The 18,281-nt window shown below is 38.2% G+C and overlaps 3 protein-coding genes across 3 annotated transcripts in view; 2 read left to right on the plus strand and 1 right to left on the minus strand.

The window, feature by feature from the left end:
* Nucleotides 1-18,281, plus strand: part of LOC141426800 (alpha-tocopherol transfer protein-like) — a 321,849-nt gene that overhangs the window by 188,072 nt on the left and 115,496 nt on the right. The gene's annotated exons all lie outside the window — the stretch shown is intronic.
* LOC141426255 (pickpocket protein 28-like) lies at nt 7,313-8,050 on the plus strand. Its single transcript, XM_074085105.1, has 2 exons — nt 7,313-7,478; nt 7,779-8,050. The coding sequence occupies exons 1-2, from the start codon at nt 7,318-7,320 to the stop codon at nt 7,849-7,851; spliced, it is 234 nt and encodes a 77-aa protein (XP_073941206.1). The 5' UTR covers nt 7,313-7,317; the 3' UTR covers nt 7,852-8,050.
* LOC141426256 (pickpocket protein 28-like) lies at nt 13,271-17,459 on the minus strand. Its single transcript, XM_074085106.1, has 5 exons — nt 17,335-17,459; nt 16,565-16,624; nt 15,482-15,671; nt 14,041-14,214; nt 13,271-13,649 (listed from the first exon to the last, which is right to left on the minus strand). The coding sequence occupies exons 1-5, from the start codon at nt 17,339-17,341 to the stop codon at nt 13,577-13,579; spliced, it is 504 nt and encodes a 167-aa protein (XP_073941207.1). The 5' UTR covers nt 17,342-17,459; the 3' UTR covers nt 13,271-13,576.

Genomic DNA, 18,281 nt, shown 5'->3' on the forward strand with positions numbered 1-18,281 from the left:
AGAAATAAGGAATACATAACATATTTGGGATCTAAAATTTGAAAATATCCAATAATATGGCTATATAACTATGCAAGATTATGGAAAGGTGCGGGGAATACTTTAAAAAAGTACTTTAGTTCGCTGTTAACCTTAGCGGTCCCCCGACACCGAAGAAACTTAGATAAATAAATTACTAGGTACTTATACTTAATTAACTTGTGAAAATTTTGCGAGAAATCAGCAATATCCCCGCGGGATAGGGATAAACGAATTCTTTGCAGATGAGTCGCGGGCAACAGCTTGGTAGTGCATATATTATTTTTTTACTTTTTTAGTTGTCTTTTTGCGGCGTTTTTTTGTCGCGAGTTTTTCGGGCGTTTTTAAAGTCGGGGGGTTTTTTAATTTTAATTTAAAGTTTTTATTCAATCTAACATGTAATATTCATTCGACTAAATAAGGTATATTATGTACAATAAAATTAAATAAACTAAAATTATATTAAATCTAAAAATGGACCCTGCGGCATGGTACCAAAGATGCTGGCAGCATTTCCCCGCTGGATCGCAAGACTGATGCGTTGAGCGAGGAAACTGCCAGCTCTTCGGTCTCCTGTGGTATCTCTGAGTCTCTTTGATAGATCTTTGAAGAGACTCAGAGCGCCAGGGCCCCACGGACCAAGGGTCTCGACGCCGAAAGGTACAAAATCATATTCAGCACCGAGACCACTGTATTTTCCTGCTTTGGCAGTTTCCGCCATTTCTGCTGCTGCTGCTGCCCTTATTGATGTTCGGTGGAGATGAGACGGGGCCAGTGTGTCAACACAAGTTGCATCCCATACTAGCACACCCCATACTCCACGGAATCAGCGACATTCCGTCCGGTCTCTTGCCGTCATTTCTAGATATGCCTGTTGGCTCTAAAATAGCCGGCACATTGACCGTAGCAAGAGACCGACGGATAATATCATTAAGGGCAGCATGTCTTGAGAAACGACCCGCACTTCTCTGGCAGGAAAGACCGTGATGCCCAAGCCGGTCCACGTCGTTTCCGCAGGGACACCGATGTGGGGCGCAGACCGGGACCCCGAGGCGTAGGCATACCGACAGTCGCAGGGTATTGGGTTCTAGGAAGGTGCCAAGTTTCGGGAGGGAGCGCGTGGAGCCAGTAACCAGCTTCTCTCGTGCCTGCAGCTAATAATCTGGCTCGTCCAGCAGTGCAGGATTCGCGGAGTAGAGATTCTTGGGACAATTTAGATATAGTGTCGTCCCAGCTCCGTTGCGATTTTGGATTTTCCGGAAAATTTTGACTGGGCAAGCAATTGACCAAGCGTTTTTGGCGTCTTCCAAGTCCGAGATCTCATAGTTTGTGCGTAGGATTTTGCCTATGAGACTGATCGAGCTATGGACTGACGACAAAAAGGCTGGTAACGCGACATCCGAAATTTTGCGGATCCCTAAACCACCGTACCGAATGGGGAGGGATCCTTGGGTCCACGACTGCTCGCTAAGTTGACAATTAAAGATAGCTTCCAAATTAGTTTTGAGCAGATTATCCATTTGTGATAAGAGATTTTGATATTTCCAGAGAGGGGAGCAGCGTAGCACGTAAGTTAATTTAGGAACGAAAAGGCAAAATTTAATGACAGACAATGCGTAATGTGGGCTAATTTCAAGAAGGCGATGAGAAAGATTTTCGAATTTAGATTTGCAATTTTGAATATATCCGGGAAAGCTGTCTTCAAAAATGGGGGATCCTAGGAGGCAAAGCGTATTCTTATCAAGTATTTTAATGTTTGGTGCAAGTTGGTTGAATTTTAGTTTCAGGTTGTCGACATTTGTGTTGGAATTTGGAATATATAGTTCACATTTGTTGAAATTAAGTTCAAGACCAATAGATTTGAATTTGTCAATTATTAAAGAAAGGTCGGATAGTACAGAGTCTGCATCACCTCCTAAGGTCCCGTCATCCAAATACCATACATTAAATTTTGATGTCAAATTTTGAATTATTGGATTTATTGCCAAGCTGAAAATTGCAGGCCCCAGGGGATCACCTTGCTGACAGCCGACTTCGGATGACAACTCGTTTGAACGGTACATCAACTTTGTTGGATCTGCATAGCAGTGAAGGAGATAATTGTAAATTTCGGGAATGTTCGATTTAATTTCGGAGAGCAAGGCGTCCCTATTTACCGAATTGAAGGCGTTTTTCACATCAATTTTGAGCAACACTTCACACTGGCCGTCACTAAGGTAGGTCCGAAGGGCATGTACAGCGGCCTCGCAGCCTCCTTGGACTCCGAATCCTAACTGAACCGGTTCAAACAGTTTTTGTAATTTTGGTAAGACGTATCGAACTGCAATTTTAGAGGCCAGTCGACGAAGTGTTGCGCCCACAGCGATAGGCCTTACTCCTCCGTCTTTCTTCGTTAAAGCGATTAGATTTGCGCCATATAACACGGGTATGATATCTGGGTGGATGTTGCCCAAGTACATGAAATTATTAAGTTGGTGATACAGGAAATGAGTCGTTCACCTGCTCTCCCACGGACGGGGACGTCAGGTCTTTTAAATGTTGAGGAGTAAGGCCATCTAACCCCGCAGCAGAGCCCGTTTTAAATGAATGAATAGCGCTTACAACATCGGTGTTTTTGATCTGTAGGCACGACTGGGTTGCTGTAGGTGGGTCCAAAAAGTAGGGAGTTGCTGGGCCGGGTGGGTGCTTGGTTTGTAGGGCCGAAAGGGTGTCAGGGTTATCTGGCGATAGCACGTCACTAGAAAAAAGAAGGCGGGCGGCGCCTTTTAGATCTCCGTCACCAATTTTGTTTTCAATGGATTTGATGCGATTGTAGGTTGATGATGATCTACATTAAATATCTATATTTTTTTAGATTTTTTTTATTAAAAATGCTTAGAATCTGTATAATTTATTAATTTATTTTTATTAGGTACTTTTTTAAGGTACTTTACCTTAAATCCGTTAGCGGTTGTTGATAGCTCGTCATTGTCACTAGAATTTTGACGCAGCACCATCATTAAATCTGGCTTTTCCCCATTTTCCTGAAGAAAAAAAAACGACTGCAAGTGTCAGTGGAAAGCCGTGATGGGAGAAAATCAGTTATCAATATGAGATGGGTGCATTTTTTAAGTGACATCTGTGTAGAAATTCTATCAACTCAAGTAAATAAGGATCGTATTACAAAAGTGTGTTGGTGTCCAATAAAGAGTTATTGTATTGTACATAGAATATTTTGGGAAGATTATGTTATGTCATCATATTTGGGAAGAGTATGATATACATATGATATACAGTGCATAGATATACGAGTATGATGTATATATTTAGTAATTAATTGCTACAATTAGAGCTATGAAATTTTTGGCGTGGAGTTTTTTTATGCGACATTAATGAAATTTACGATGAATTTTTTGAGAAATTCCGGAAATTGCCAAATGCCAGTATTTCAATAATATGATAATATTATGTGCAGGATGAAATTATCTAATTATCGTAGATTTAAACTCACTTGACCTCGAAATGGATATACATAATCATTTGAACTGTATCCAGAATTAAAGTTCCAGTCTTTCGTCTCTTGACTTGCGTTAAGATACTTATATTCTGCCTGTAAACTGTAATAAAACCATCTTATGACACTCACTCACATGTACAGTAATTTTTAAGGCTTTAATTCTATTTCGTTAAATAGACGTTTCTCGGATTAGTGACTCGCTCAGTTACCCGCTGCCGATAGCGACAAGCGTCACCAGAAGACTGCAGAATCATCTCACTCCTCACCTCCATTAGCCTAAGGGTGGAGTCCGAAACCCTTTTGGTTCTAGTACGGCGGGTCTTGAAGAACTTAGACCCGACTATTTGAGCTGTTTTCCAGGGTCCGAGAAAGCCTTCAATTCGACCGAGACTAGGGCTGTGCTGCAGGCTCTCCAGCGGTGCCAAGTTGACTATCCGTATATCAAAGTGTTGAAGTGTCTGTACGAAAACGCCACTATGACCGTCCGACTACAGGATCAGAGCACAAAGCCTATTCCTCTGCAGTGGGGAGTCAGACAAGGAGGTGTGATCTCTCCGAATTATTCACCGCTGCATTGGAGTATGTTTTTAAGGTTCTGGACTGGAAAGGACGTGGCTTCAACATTAATGACGAGTACTTCAGCACCTTCGATTCGCCGACGACATTGTTGTCATGGCTGAGACCATGGAGGACCTCGGTGCTATGCTCGCTGACCTCAGCAGAGTTTCCGACTGAGTTGCCCTGAAAATGAACATGGACAAGACGAAAGTCATGTCTAATGTCCATGTTGTACCAATTCCCGTAATAGTCGGAGGCTCTGCGCTCGAAATTGTTGACGACTATGTATACCTGGGACAAACGGTCCAGTTAGGTAGGTCCAACTTTGAGAAAGAGATCACTCATCGAATCCGACTCGGCTGGGCAGCTTTCGGGAAGCTTCGCAGTGTCTTTTCATCCAAATTACCGCAGTGTTTGAAGTTAAAAGTCTTTGACCAGTGTGTGTTTCCAGTGATGACATACGGATCTGAGACGTGGGCGCTAACGATGGGCCTCATGAGAAAACTCAAAGTCACTCAGAGAGAAACTAAGGCTACCGACATAGCCCGAAGAATTGCGAAACTAAAGTGGCAGTGGGCGGGGCACATTGTTCGCAGGACTGATGGCCGATGGTGTCAGAAGGTTCTCGAATGGCGTCCATGGACCGGGAGACGAGCTGTCGGTAGGCTTCCAACAAGATGGAGCGACGACTTGGTAAAGATCGCGGATCGCTGTGGCTGCGGAAGGCACAAGGCCGGTCTGAGTGGAGAGCCTTGGGGAGGCCAGCAGTAGGCATCTTTCGGCTGACATGATGAAATAAGATGATTTTGAAGACTTTATCGGGTATATTTACATTAAACGTTCACATTTCCTATTTTAATGAACGTTACTGAAGTGTTACTAACCCACATCCTATAGACAAAGAAACTATAAACAAAAGAAATACTAATCACTGATACTGCTACGAAACGCTAGCCTTTAATGAACTGAGTTGATCAGAGTTGATCTGATCACATTTTCAAAATCGCCATGTTTCTAGGGATAAGACCAAGCTAGATCGATATGTCACCCCCGAAAACCCCCACATACCAAATTTCATCGAATTCATTGGAGCCGTTTCCGAGATTCTGATTATATATATAATAATATATACAAGAATTGCTGGTTTAAAGGTATTAGATTAGATTAGATAAGATAGATTATTAGTATGAGTAGCGAGAGAAAATAATAAAATACGCGCGAAAAACTTTATACCTCTCCTTCCAGTCGGGTAAAAAATAGATAGTAGAGCTTTTTATGACCGCTCTCATGTAATTTTAATAAAGTAAAATTAATTATTTCTTTGTGGAACTTTTACAGATAACAACAGCTTTGAACTGTGCCCAGCAATGAAAAGGGCCTGCGTAAGGGAAGCCATTGGTAATATTTTAATTTTAATGAGTCGAAGTTTCAAATACTGTTAATAATCTAGTCAATTCAATTGATTGTGAAATGATCAACGAACCCACCGTAATATTAACGTTTTAGATGAAGTCGCATCCAAAAGTTCAAGCATGATATGGGTGAAACATGCAAATGCCTTCCTGCATGTGTTAGCGTGCAATATGACGCAGAAGTGCTGAAAACAACGTATGACTTAAAAAAACACTTTATGGCAAATGAAAGATCGTATAACAAGTCCAAAAGAGACGACAGTGAGAAGTTTTACTCTGAACTTGTAAACAGGTGGGTAAATAGGATTTACGATAGCAGCTATTTAAGAAATGTACAATAAATCATTTTTTTTACACCAGTATTGCTGCGACTTGTGAGTCACCAAAAATATAATTAGTGTTTAATTTACACTATTATTCTGTATTTATGTCACCGTCGCGGCCTTCGCCTCCATACACGCCGCGAGACGATTGCAGGAAAACTGATTTCTTACATAGTTTCTGGTAAACTGACTTATAAATTATAATAAGAACTAAAAACAAATGACAGACCCGTATTTTGTTGACTTTACTGTCTTATTGCTTTACGGAAAAAACCTTGACTTTTTAAACCTTATTTGGACGAATAATTATACTGTAGTAGTTTAGAAGTATTTTATTTGTAATTATTTATTTAGAAAAATTACTTTCTGCCAAATTTCTTGCGGCGCATTATTCTAGGCAATGATGGTCTTTCCGAAAGCGCTGGTTGTTTATAAAAACCGGCCAAGTGCGTGTCGGAGACGCCCAAAATAGGGTTCCGTAGCCATTACGAAAAAATTAAGTAATATTTTTGTAAGGATATCGTATTTTGTACGGAATTTTCCAAGTTTAGGTATATTTTATACCTTAGGCTGCTATTTACTCTTAAACTACTAATAATTCTCTAGAAAACTTAACCGTTATAGTTTTCCTTGTAAGTTTGATATACTTAGTACCATTCTGATTTTTTTTCAAATCGACGCTCGATTTTAATGAAAATTTGCCATTTAAAGTTGAATATTTTGCAAACAAATCTCTGAATCGAAAAATAGCTTAGTAACCCCCTAATGGTTTTAAAAGACCTATCCAGTGATACCCCACACTACAAGGTTGAATAAGAAAAAAACACCCCATTTTACGTCTATGGGAGGTACTGTAAAAATTTTTTTTTGAATTTTTTTATGTACCATTTCGGCATAGTTTAAAAATATATTCGTGCAAAATAACAGCTTTCTAGCATTGATAGTTCCTGAGCAAAGCCGCGGACGGACAGACAGACAGACATGGCGAAACTATAAGGGTTCCGTTTTTGCCATTTTGGCTACGGAACCCTAAAAATGACGTGTAAAAGAGCCCATTGCGGCTTACTTACTGAATAAATTATTTGAATTTTTTAATTTTAATTTTTGAGTATCTTATTAAGTATGTTTATCCGTTGCCTTTTTTTTATTGAGAGGGAGGCAAACCAGCAAGCGGTACCGTTAGTGTAAGTTTTCGGGTGGTTTTCGGTTACAAAATACGTCTCGATCGCGTTCGCGTTAAAATCTCAATTTGTATGGAAACACGAACTTCGCAAACGTTCCGCTAGAGGCGCTGTTCGAGTTTGCATACAAATTGAGATTTTAACGCGAACGCGATCGAGACGTATTTTGTAACCGAAAACTTACACTAAGGGCATCAAGGGGATCATCTAATGGGAAATGAATACTACTGCCCATGAGTAGTTACTATTGGTCGGCTGCCGCCTTTTAAAAAAGTATAAGCCCTTAACAATTACAATAGGTTAACCTTTATTTCAGTCATAACTTCTCGATGCTCGAGATATATTTCAAGGAGCCCCGGTTCGTGTCGATGCGTCGCTCGGAGCTGTTCGGGCTGACGGACTTCCTGGCCAACTGCGGCGGGCTGCTCGGGCTCTTCCTCGGCTTCTCCTTCCTCAGCCTCGTCGAGATCTTCTACTTCTGCACGCTCAGGTTACTTTTGACTTCCTTAAAAAGTTATGTTGTGGCAAATACTACAAGGTTTGTACTATGCGGAATATTACAAATAATTTTAATTGATTCTTTCCAAAATGTAGAAATCACTTGAAAGTTTTATTCATATTGTTACCTATGTACCGTACCTAGGGTACATAGGTAACACTGTGTCTGTAATTTTATGTCATTAAATACGATTTGGTCGCAAAAAGTGTGTCAGATGTGTTTCGTAAAATGTGTATATTATAATTGCAATAATTCTTGAAACTGTTACCCAAGCTCCACTTTATTTTACAGATTATGGTGTACTCTGAAAAAGGATATCAAGATTGAAAAGAAGAAGTTTAAAGAATCAATATATAAACGTTAACTAAGTTACAACAAAAACATAGATCACATTTGAAGAAATTTTTAACGCGTCATATACACACTGTTATTTGAGGAATGTCTAACGTTCTGTTAAATTAACTAACCATTTAGGTAAACTTACTAGTGCTGGGCACGCTAATGCCCAATAGACGACACCCTGCTGTCATCTCTATTGCTAATGACATAAGATTAAAGATGCCAACTATTGGGACAGTGACGAGCACTTTTTTTGGTGATCTTGCGTCTGTTAAAAGTTTACTAACTTTAATAAGGATTTAAAATGAGCGATTTATTTGTATATAAAAGTGAATATCACAAAAACCCAAGCAATTTTTGGCGACGGCAAGAACTTATCCCAAAAGTCGACTTCGCAAGTAGCCCACTTACATTATTTTACGGTGTTCTGATACCTTTTTCGCATCCAGTCAAAGAGCTTGAATGTTATTTTTGACTGCACCCTAACTTTGTCTTCTCATGTGTGTGAGGTTAGCAGGAAAAAGTTTGCAGCAATGGGGTCTCTTATATACCTTTGGAACTTCCTTCCATATGCTACGAACGTTGTGCTTGCTCAGACTTATGGCTGTACCCTATTCTTTTTTATTCTGACATCTAATCAGGGGTTGGACACTCCGCAGTTTAGGTATGTATGTACGTTCGGCCGGCGCACCCAACCATTGGGCAGTGGGTTGCCGCTTAGCTCGCATGCTGGACGCGTCGCGCGTGATTTGTGTGGGTACCTACCAACAACTTATTTTTTTTGCAAACTATGACTTCGAAATTGTTTATGGCTGTATAAATAAAACGAAGATAAAGGAATCGGAATTATCATTTTTCAACCTTCCGAAAGATAGGTATTGAAAGGTAAGAAGCCGTATGCCTGGACCGATATGACCTTCAAGTTTTCAAGAAAAGAGCGTACTCCTGCCTTAAAGGCCGGCAACGCACTTGTGACTCTTCTGGTGTTGCAGGTGTCCATGGGCGACGGTAATCGCTTACCATCAAGCGATTCGCCTGCTCGTTTTCACCCTACCATACCATTACCCTGCCATTTTCTTGCATTTAATTTAAACCATCATATAAGTAGTAAAATACTCTGTAAGAGTAGTAGGTGCATAATGAAAACAAGATTGTTAGGTATTACAAGGATTTTAGGGCATCTAAAGGAATATAGTTTTGCGACAGGTAGGTACCTATTTAGTAGATTTTCGTATTGTTTACAATCAAAGTCGATTCCTTATTGATTGAATACCGTTTAATTCACCTAAAAGTTAACACTTTAGACCCATTTTAACTAAGTTTGCTCAAATGTTTGTTTATAAGTAAGTAGGCACTTTGTCAAGCCAACTTAAAAGAAACTAAACAAAAATATCACTACAGATTGAACAAAGAGGTACGGTACCTACTACCAAATGGTTGCCGTTGCTGATAAAATATTGTTGTTTTGTAGCTTTAGCCATTAAAGTTTATTTACTTATTTATTAAAGGTAGCTTATTGAATTCATATTAGTACCTACCCACTGTTATCTTTATTCATCGGCGAGTGGGAACCCTGTGCTCTTGGCGCCAAACAGGTTTCGAGTCAACGGTGCCCAACGGAATATGAATGCTCGTGTAACATGATAAGTTTCAATTTCGCGTGCAAGTCATAAGAGTAGGCAACGATTTATACCTAAACTTGACTTATGTTCGAGAGAGACCCTTCTGTACAGTAGTACTATTAGTTATTATGTGGTCTATAGTTTTAAAATGTATTACTATGTACCTATCTATTTCGTCTAAATAATTTTAGTGTATGTTGTATGTCTGGTTATTTGATGTATTTCATCAATTCTCTATTTTATGAATAATTGCAACACCTGCCTAGATCTGTTTCTTTCCTCCTTGTATTCCTTGCTGACCTTGTAAGTTTCTTTATATAGTATTTTACTGATTTGTGTATTATGTAGTGTTCGTTCAATAAAGAGTCATTTTATTGTACTTTATGAATGTTTTTCTTTCCTGCTTGTTTCCCTTGCTGACCTTGTAAGTTTCTCTATATACTAGTATTTTACTGAATTTTATTGCGTATAATGCAGTGTTCAATAAAGAGTCATGTATTGTAAATCATTATTTATTGAATCGGGCGTTACTTTGCGGAGGTCCATATCAATGTAAGGTCGCGGATGAGCAAAGAGTTATTTTAGTTCATGTATTGTAATTGATAGATCCGTTTCTTTCTTCTTTGTTTTCTTTGCTGACCTTCTATTTTTCTCAAATAACATAATAATTTCTCGATGAGGGCTACGGTATAGATGTCGCTAGCGTCACTGCTTAAGTGGCTAAATAAGAAACTAACAAGCTGAGATATGAGGTGCATAGGGGAAATTCGTGTCGGTACCGTTGACCATCAGTGGTGTAGCGGTATAGCACGCGGTACGGAATACCGAGGACCTGGGCTCGATTCCCAGTGCTGGTCTTATTTTTCTGGTTTTTCTGTGCATCTATATTTCAGTTTGTATTTTCAATTTAGGTTTTATGGATGACCGTAAAAGTAAAAATATGGAATGTAAATAAAAGATACAAAAAGATTCCAAAAAACCAATCTTAATAATAATAAGGTGCTTGGTGTCACCCACATTTTCTTCAAACCCTCCCTGAACGATCCCACGGAATTGTATATTTGCAAAAGTCTCCTAGATCGCTGTTTAGTGGGCTGGCTGAACTGCTTTATGGGTGCTTTACTTCATTCTATGACAATTACAAGACATTGTTTGATAATCTCTGTGATCTATGGTCACCAGTGGATCGAAACAGTTTGCTTTTTTTAATGTCAACACCATCAAAATATTTTAAGTGTTTTTTTCATTTACAAACTTCCCGTTGATACTAAAATATTAAAATTCACCAAGAAATAAGGACTGTACTTTCCATCTCTTGTTAGAATGAAAAATAATTTTAAATATTTTTTCCGAGCCCATTCGTTTTAGTTCTGGCAGAAGTTTTTTTTGGTGAAATCAAATTTAAGTTAAATAAGAGGAAGATGTCGCCATACTCAAATTATACAGCTCCGTCGTCCGAGGCGTGTCTGTCCCTCTGTCCGTCCCACTCATTACTGTCTACGTTATAGTTGATCGACTGTGATGAATGGTAAATAGTACATTGTGCATTAAGGGTCGTAATCACCTTACGGCTCGTGATACACACAATGATTTTCATCACATTGCGAGGAAAAAAATGCAAAAAATAAAATTATTTTGTGTCTACACTTCACAGCTCGGCAAAAGAAAGGCGCTAAAAAATCAACTGAATAAAATAACGCCCACCCGTCAATACAGGGGGGCTAATAAGACATTCGAAAATCGAAGTTCTTATCGTACCGTCCCTCTCACTTTCGTATTAGCGTCAGCGATACGATACGAACTTTGATTTCCGAATTTCGTAGTAGATTGTCACTTTTTTTAAGTCGTCACCATAGCACAACCATAGATAATGCTAAGAAATGTGTTTAGATTAGAATTCGAATGGTTATACGGCGAGATTGTTCAACATGCTAAAAAGGTTTTTACTAAACACTTTGATATAAATAAAAAAAAAAAACAGATTTTCTGCCTGTTTTTAAATTGTTCGTACTTATTTTACGGTAAAATATTCTCATAGCTATATTTTTAGTAGGAATATTATAACTACCGAACTCACCAAAACTTTTACCCTGTACAACTTGATTTAGTAATGTGTATCCAATAATAAATAAATATACTACTTTAAAATACTCCGTCGTATTACCCTTAACTTTAGAATCCCCTTCTTATACTTCCCAAAATGGAATAAATCATTAAACGAGTAGCCATGCCGTTTCTTCGTTATCTCACACGAAGCCATCATCCTCCTATTGATTTAGACGCGTGGATAGCGGATAAGGCAGCTGATTGAATAATAAACTTCTAACAAGACACGGCCCGAACTAAACATGGCGGCGCGGCCATCTTGGATCGATCGCTTTCATCTGCGCCGACGCAATAAATCTTGCGCGCGGTCGTCAGTCTTGCCTTGACATTGACAGCATATTATTTCAAAGTTCCGTTCCTCTAGGGTACTGCCACAATGTGAAAATTTAGTAGAAAGAATTCGACTTAGAGGTACTTTATTCCGAAAAGACTTGTACACAAAATTCACTTACTTGAGAATATTAAACATTTAAAATTATTTTATAGAAAGCAGTAACATGACAACAACATAACGTGTCTCTACCTCTGTACAAAGACCAAAATCCCGAGTAGAGCTTCTTCTCAGGAATATTCTAAGTTTATAAATTATTTGATTAGATGCAAGAATCCAAATAAAATTAATGTGCACTCCCAAATCAGTAAATCCTCGTAAATCAGTAATTTCTCCGTTTATACTGTAGCGATTGGAACGAGGCTTTGTACTAGTACGTAGGTTAGAAACACCCTAAAAAACTATTAATTTTTGTTCAAAGGATAGAGACACGAATATGGGAAATCGTAACAAAGCCAACAAATGCGAAATTATTGTACAAAGAAATTAGATTTCTAAGGTGATCTAACTATTGCAGGTGGTAGGACATTGTGCAAGGTCCGCCCGGATTGCTACCACCATCTTGCTCGCTAATCCTGCCGTGTTTGCACTGTTGCGTTTCGGCGTAGGGACAAAAGACAGCCAGTGGCACTTGAGGTATCCCATCTTAGGTCTCTAGGTTGGCAACGCATCTGTAATCCCCCTGGTGTTGCAGGTGTCTATGGGCGGTGGTAATCTCTTACCATCAGGAGACCTACTTGCTCGTGTGCCATCCAGTCGAATAAAAAAAAAGGTATTTAACTAAATGTTAACAAACTTAAGCTGCCAGATTTGGTACATTCATTTTACTTATCATATCATATCATTGTAATACGAACTAGACTAGTAAGTGTTTTTCAATATCGAAATGTAAATGTTTAGATAGTTTAATGGGGGAATTTAAACATTTAGGACACCAATTGACATTGTTTTGTTTACGTTTTGTTAAATACCTATCCAAACACTATGCTGAGCTAGGACCGTTTCGCGTCTTCGCAAAAACTTGCTTTTATTTATTTTTTGTCATAACTTGTATTTGTGTACTATAAAACTGTTTTTGCGAATAGCCAATAAAGTATTCTTATTCTAATTCAAACCAAGTATAGTACGATGATAGTTTCACCGACGCCGGCGCCGGCGCCCGCAGGCTACGCTATCCACGTCGATAAGAGCTAAGTATAATGCATAGAGTAGAGAGATTGAACGAATGTGACATAGGTAAAGGTTTGAAAGTTGTATGGATTACAATTATAAGGTAAAATAATAATTTAGTAGGTACAGTAAATCGAGAATTTTTGATAAATATTTATTTAAATATTTATTTGTAACAACAGTAAAACTTTATGATATAAATTCGGGTTTTGTTCCGTGTATCTTCATTTTAGAGAAGCTCTATATTTCGGCAAAGTTGAGATGACTGACGAGAATCAAGGTACGGGGAACAAATGCCGAATTTCAATTATAAAATTAGTAACCCATTGAACAGTAAAATTTCTAAAAACAAAATGTTCTACAAATAACCTCTTAAATCGAAACAAGAAACTAAGTAACTATGTATATGTTTTTTATTGAGAACATCAAACAACCACGTGCAATTGAGATGATAGAAATACTTAATTAATTCAATGAATAATTTTGATTACATTTTATTGAATAAAAATACTAGTGTGAAGTTACTTTTTATACATGGATTCTTTAAACCTCTTTTTCTCAATTTTGATATCCTTTTTCAGTGTACACCATAATCTGTAACATAATAATATAAGGGAGTAATTAATGTCATTGTAGTCATTAACTAGTCTAGTTACTATAAGATAATTTATCTAGCCACAAAAAAATAAATTCAGACTATGGCTAATAGGTAAATTCATTAGGTAAATTTTGTCACGTTTGACTCCAATTGAATTTTTTTTTTGAGATGGATATATATATATGTAGTTGGTATTCATAAGTTGTATGCCTTTTTAGGGTTCCGTATTTAAACTAAACAGCGATTTGTCACCATCTCACTTGATGGTAAGTGCAAATTAGAACAATGTCTTGTTCACTGATTTAGCATCTGATTCATATAGTAAAGTGTGGTAATGGAATTAATGTTTCAAGTAAGCAAGTTCTTTATGATGTAGGCTGGAGTTACCTGAGCGTGCAGAAGTAGAAGATCTCGATGAGGCTGAGGAAGGAGAAGCCGAGGAAGAGCCCGAGCAGCCCGCCGCAGTTGGCCAGGAAGTCCGTCAGCCCGAACAGCTCCGAGCGACGCATTGACACGAACTGGGGCTCCTTAAAGTACATCTCTACCTTCGAGATGTTGTATCTAAAATATTAACTAACGTTATTATTATTGCTCTTACTCAGGATGCTGCCAGTAAAGGGATTAAGTTCAAGTTCAAAATGTATTTATTAAAATGAACAGTCTATTAACTCTCTTAGTTTTTAATACAATTAATTGTTGACATTCGAGTCTGTCGTACATCAGTTGAGAGTGTGTGTGGCGTGCATTAGAAGAGACCTACACTCAGCATTGGGTGGTGAAAGGTTGAAAAAGAAGAGAAGAACAATCTGTCGTTCTTTCTTTATAAATTAATCTACTAAATTTAATTCTTTAAGAAAATATTACAGACTGAAGCGGGCAGTAAACTTTAGTTCAGGGGGGCTACTACAAAGTTCGTACTGTCCCTCTCACTCACATATTAAATAATATTAGCGTGAATTTTGCACTTCATAGTATAGGGTCTGGAATGGCGACCGCAAATGGAATGAAGCTGGATGGGGGCAATTGAAGACCGCCCGTTGTGAAACTTTTTGAGGCAAGTGTTTGTCCAGCAGTGGACGTCTTTCAGCTGATATGATGTGTTCATGTGCTTATTTTATTTATAATTACCTACGTACTTACTCGTATCGTTTCTTTATCAATATGTATAGACGAAATGACTACCTACAACTTGCATGTTCTTGTTACACAGAACATGAAATTGCAGTACTAGTAATAAAGTAATCGGAGAAAAAAACATTGAAGGTCCAGTGGTGGTGTAGCGGTATAGCACGTGGCACGGAATGCCGAGGATCTGGTCTCTTTTTCTGGTTTTTCTGTGGATCTATGTTTCAGTTTGTATTTTCGATGTGGGTTTTACGGGATGACCGTAAAAGTAACAAAATTTGGACTTGAAATAAAAAATACAAAAAGATTCCAAAGACCAGTCTTGCATTGAATATAATTCAATGATTTTTTTTATTCGACTGGATGGCAAACGAGCAAGTGGGTCTCCTGATGGTAAGAGATCACCACCGCCCATAAACATCTGCAACACCTGGGGCATTGCAGACGCGTTGCCAATCTAGAGGCCTAAAAGATGGGATACCTCAAGTGCCAGTAATTTCACCGGCTGTCTTACTTTCCACGCCGAAACACAACAGTGCAAGCACTGCTGCTTCACGGCAGGATTAGTGAGCAAGATGGTGGTAGCAATCCGGGCGGACCTTGCACAACGTCCTACCACCTGCTGACTTATTTAAGCTTAACTTTTTGTCTAAGCATCATGAACTGCTGCGCGGCTAGAATTATGTAGTTTGATTTAACGTACTTGGCCAAAAATTCAAACTCATCCTCTTTACGTTGTGACTTGTCGTACGCTGTTCTGTTAATTATATAAGCTTTTTTGAAATCAAACATTGTCTTTAGTATTTCCGCATCGTATTGCACGCTGGCACACGAGGGCAGGCAGTTACATGTTTCGTCCATCTTGAACTTCAACGATCTGGATGCCAACTCGTCTAAAATGTTAAATTGTAAAAGTAATAGTCGCCACAGAACCAAAGAGTAAAAAAAAAGTCACGTAAACTAAAATTGTGAGGCGGCTATATGGCTTAAAAGCTTTACAAATCAAGTGAAGTGAATAATTCTTTGCCGTCGTATTTTGTCGAAAAAGTTTGTACCTATCTTGCTTACTCAATAGTTTCAGTCACAATTCTAACCTAACCTACTTTTCTAGCTGCGGTTCGTTTCTGCAGGGGTTGCAGTTCTAACCAAACCTAACCTAATCTACTTTTCTGGCTGCGGTTCGTTTCTGTAGGAGTCGCAGTTCTAACCTAACCTTACTTACTTTTCTGGTACCGGTTCCTCACTGTTGGGGTCTCAGTTCTAACCTAATCTACTTTTCTGGCTTGCAAGTCGCTGTTTGCCAACAAGTGCTCTGTTATGGCATTTAATATTATAACTCTTAAGTTTTATGTCTTACTGTATTAGCACAAAACATATTAAGGATTTAGAGTATTAGGACATGTGATATTATGGCTTAAGATTATTAGGACGTTAAGGTCATTATGACAAATGATTATTATGGCAAAAGTATGATATGGCAAAAGTGTTTATGGCAAAAGTGTTATGGCATTTGAGTTTAGGACAAACGATATTATAGATTACGAAGGAGACCCGTTTCAGTAAACAAACTAGTTGAGAAAGCAAAACAAATACAAACTTTTCCGACAAAATACGATGACAAAACATTAGTCAATAGATCAGTTAGTTTAAACTACATTTAGTTTTCCAACATAGTTTGTAACTAAGGTGTTTTTAAAAAGGGTTTTGCCAAGTAAAATTAGTAAGTAAGAAACACTTTCTGAGTTGTATTAGTTTTAGCAGGAGGCACACAGATTTAAAATCTTACCTATCGCTTTCGTAACGCAAGACCATTTTGATGCAGTACAAAGTTCTGAGCTGTTTGTATCTGTAAAAAGTGTCAAACTATAAAATATAACGCTGTAAAATACTATGCCGTAATTGGTTAAAAAAAAGACAGCTAAAGCAAACAACAAAAACAAACGCTAAACACAACTAAACACACACACAACTAAAGCAAAGCGCCGTGTGGCAAGTAAACACATTAACAACTACCTAAACGCAATCCTTCTTTAATACCAACCTTAACCACGTAAGTTATGCTATAAGTATACCTATCATATCCATTCCTTCGCGGGCAACAAATAAATGACGTATTTTATAAAATTTAATGCGAGCCGCATTAAGAATCATTTCTTAATTATTTGTGTTGACGAACTGTCTTCTGGATACAGGACATCCCAAACGTGTAGGCCCCAAGAAAATCACCGAACTGTTACTCTTCCAAACAGATGTCCAGGCAAACAGTAGACTATAAAGGATATGGAAGTACGTGATCTTGATATCATTTGAACATGTTTCCCTGCTGTGGTGGTTTAAAGAGAAACGTAGAACGAAGAGATGTGGGACTGCTTAATTTTAAACATGAAACTACCGTACGTAGGATTCACTCGTATTGAAATAAAATAGACAATTGAGTGAATGTTCCATGTTTGTTACATGTTTCGGACTAATTCGTAGTCTTTCCTCTAGGAGGTGCAAGTCGCACACTGCTTACATATTTCTAGTAATTATCAAACTAATAGCAAAATTACTCACGTGGCATATGAAACCAAACGCAACTACATCTCTTATAGGTGTATTTAGAGAGGCACTCTAGCCGACAGTTGCTGGGAGTGTAAATATTGAAGTAATCGAGGTGGCGATCCCAGGGAAAGTAACATTGACGCCTGTGAAGAAATCACCAAACGAGCATCAAACGAGCCATTTTAACCAAGACTTTCATATACCCACCCGAGCCGGTACGGCGAGGCGAGGGTGGATAGACAAGTTGAGAGGAAAATGGGTTTAATTCTCGAGTTTAACACTGCTTTTCATTTCGATTGCGAGGAGATGAATGAATGTTATTTAATAACAAGAGTGGACACATGGTTCACTTACTAGATACCTTTTATTTTTCATGCATTACTTATATAATTATAAATACTTAGTTTAATTGATTTATTTGATTAATTTAGTATTATACAAATTAAAAATTACAAAAAAATAAATAGAATCTTTACCTGGATTACCTTGGTCTTAGACGAAGATTTTACTTTATGCACAAGAGCATAAAAAGTCATTTTATGTTGCCTAGATACAGCATAAACACGAACTTTACGAGCATGAGAAGTGAAAAAACCTACATTATGCACTTATGGATGTGTATGTTTCATGTTTTATAATGGGCCAGTTGTCGAGCGTTTTGACCGCCTCAATTTTCGTGGTCTTATATTTTTTTGAATGGGCGGTAGAACATCGAAGTCAACTTTACTGTGGGATTCAACTGCCCTTCGAATGGAATTTGCTAATAGCTTCACTCGCTGTCTGTTTATACATGGAAAAATAGCTATTTTGGTGGCAATATATAAACATCAATGAAACCTAGTTTGTAAAATTTGCATTTGCACTTTTTGCATAAAATTTCCCCTGCCCACACCCGCTGGGAGGGAAAAGACACCTAAATTTTTGTATGACTCAGCATATTCTCATTTCTAGTGCCAAGA

Source organism: Choristoneura fumiferana, chromosome 3 (genome assembly GCF_025370935.1).
Source record: "Choristoneura fumiferana chromosome 3, NRCan_CFum_1, whole genome shotgun sequence".
Taxonomy (NCBI): Eukaryota; Metazoa; Arthropoda; class Insecta; order Lepidoptera; family Tortricidae; genus Choristoneura; species Choristoneura fumiferana.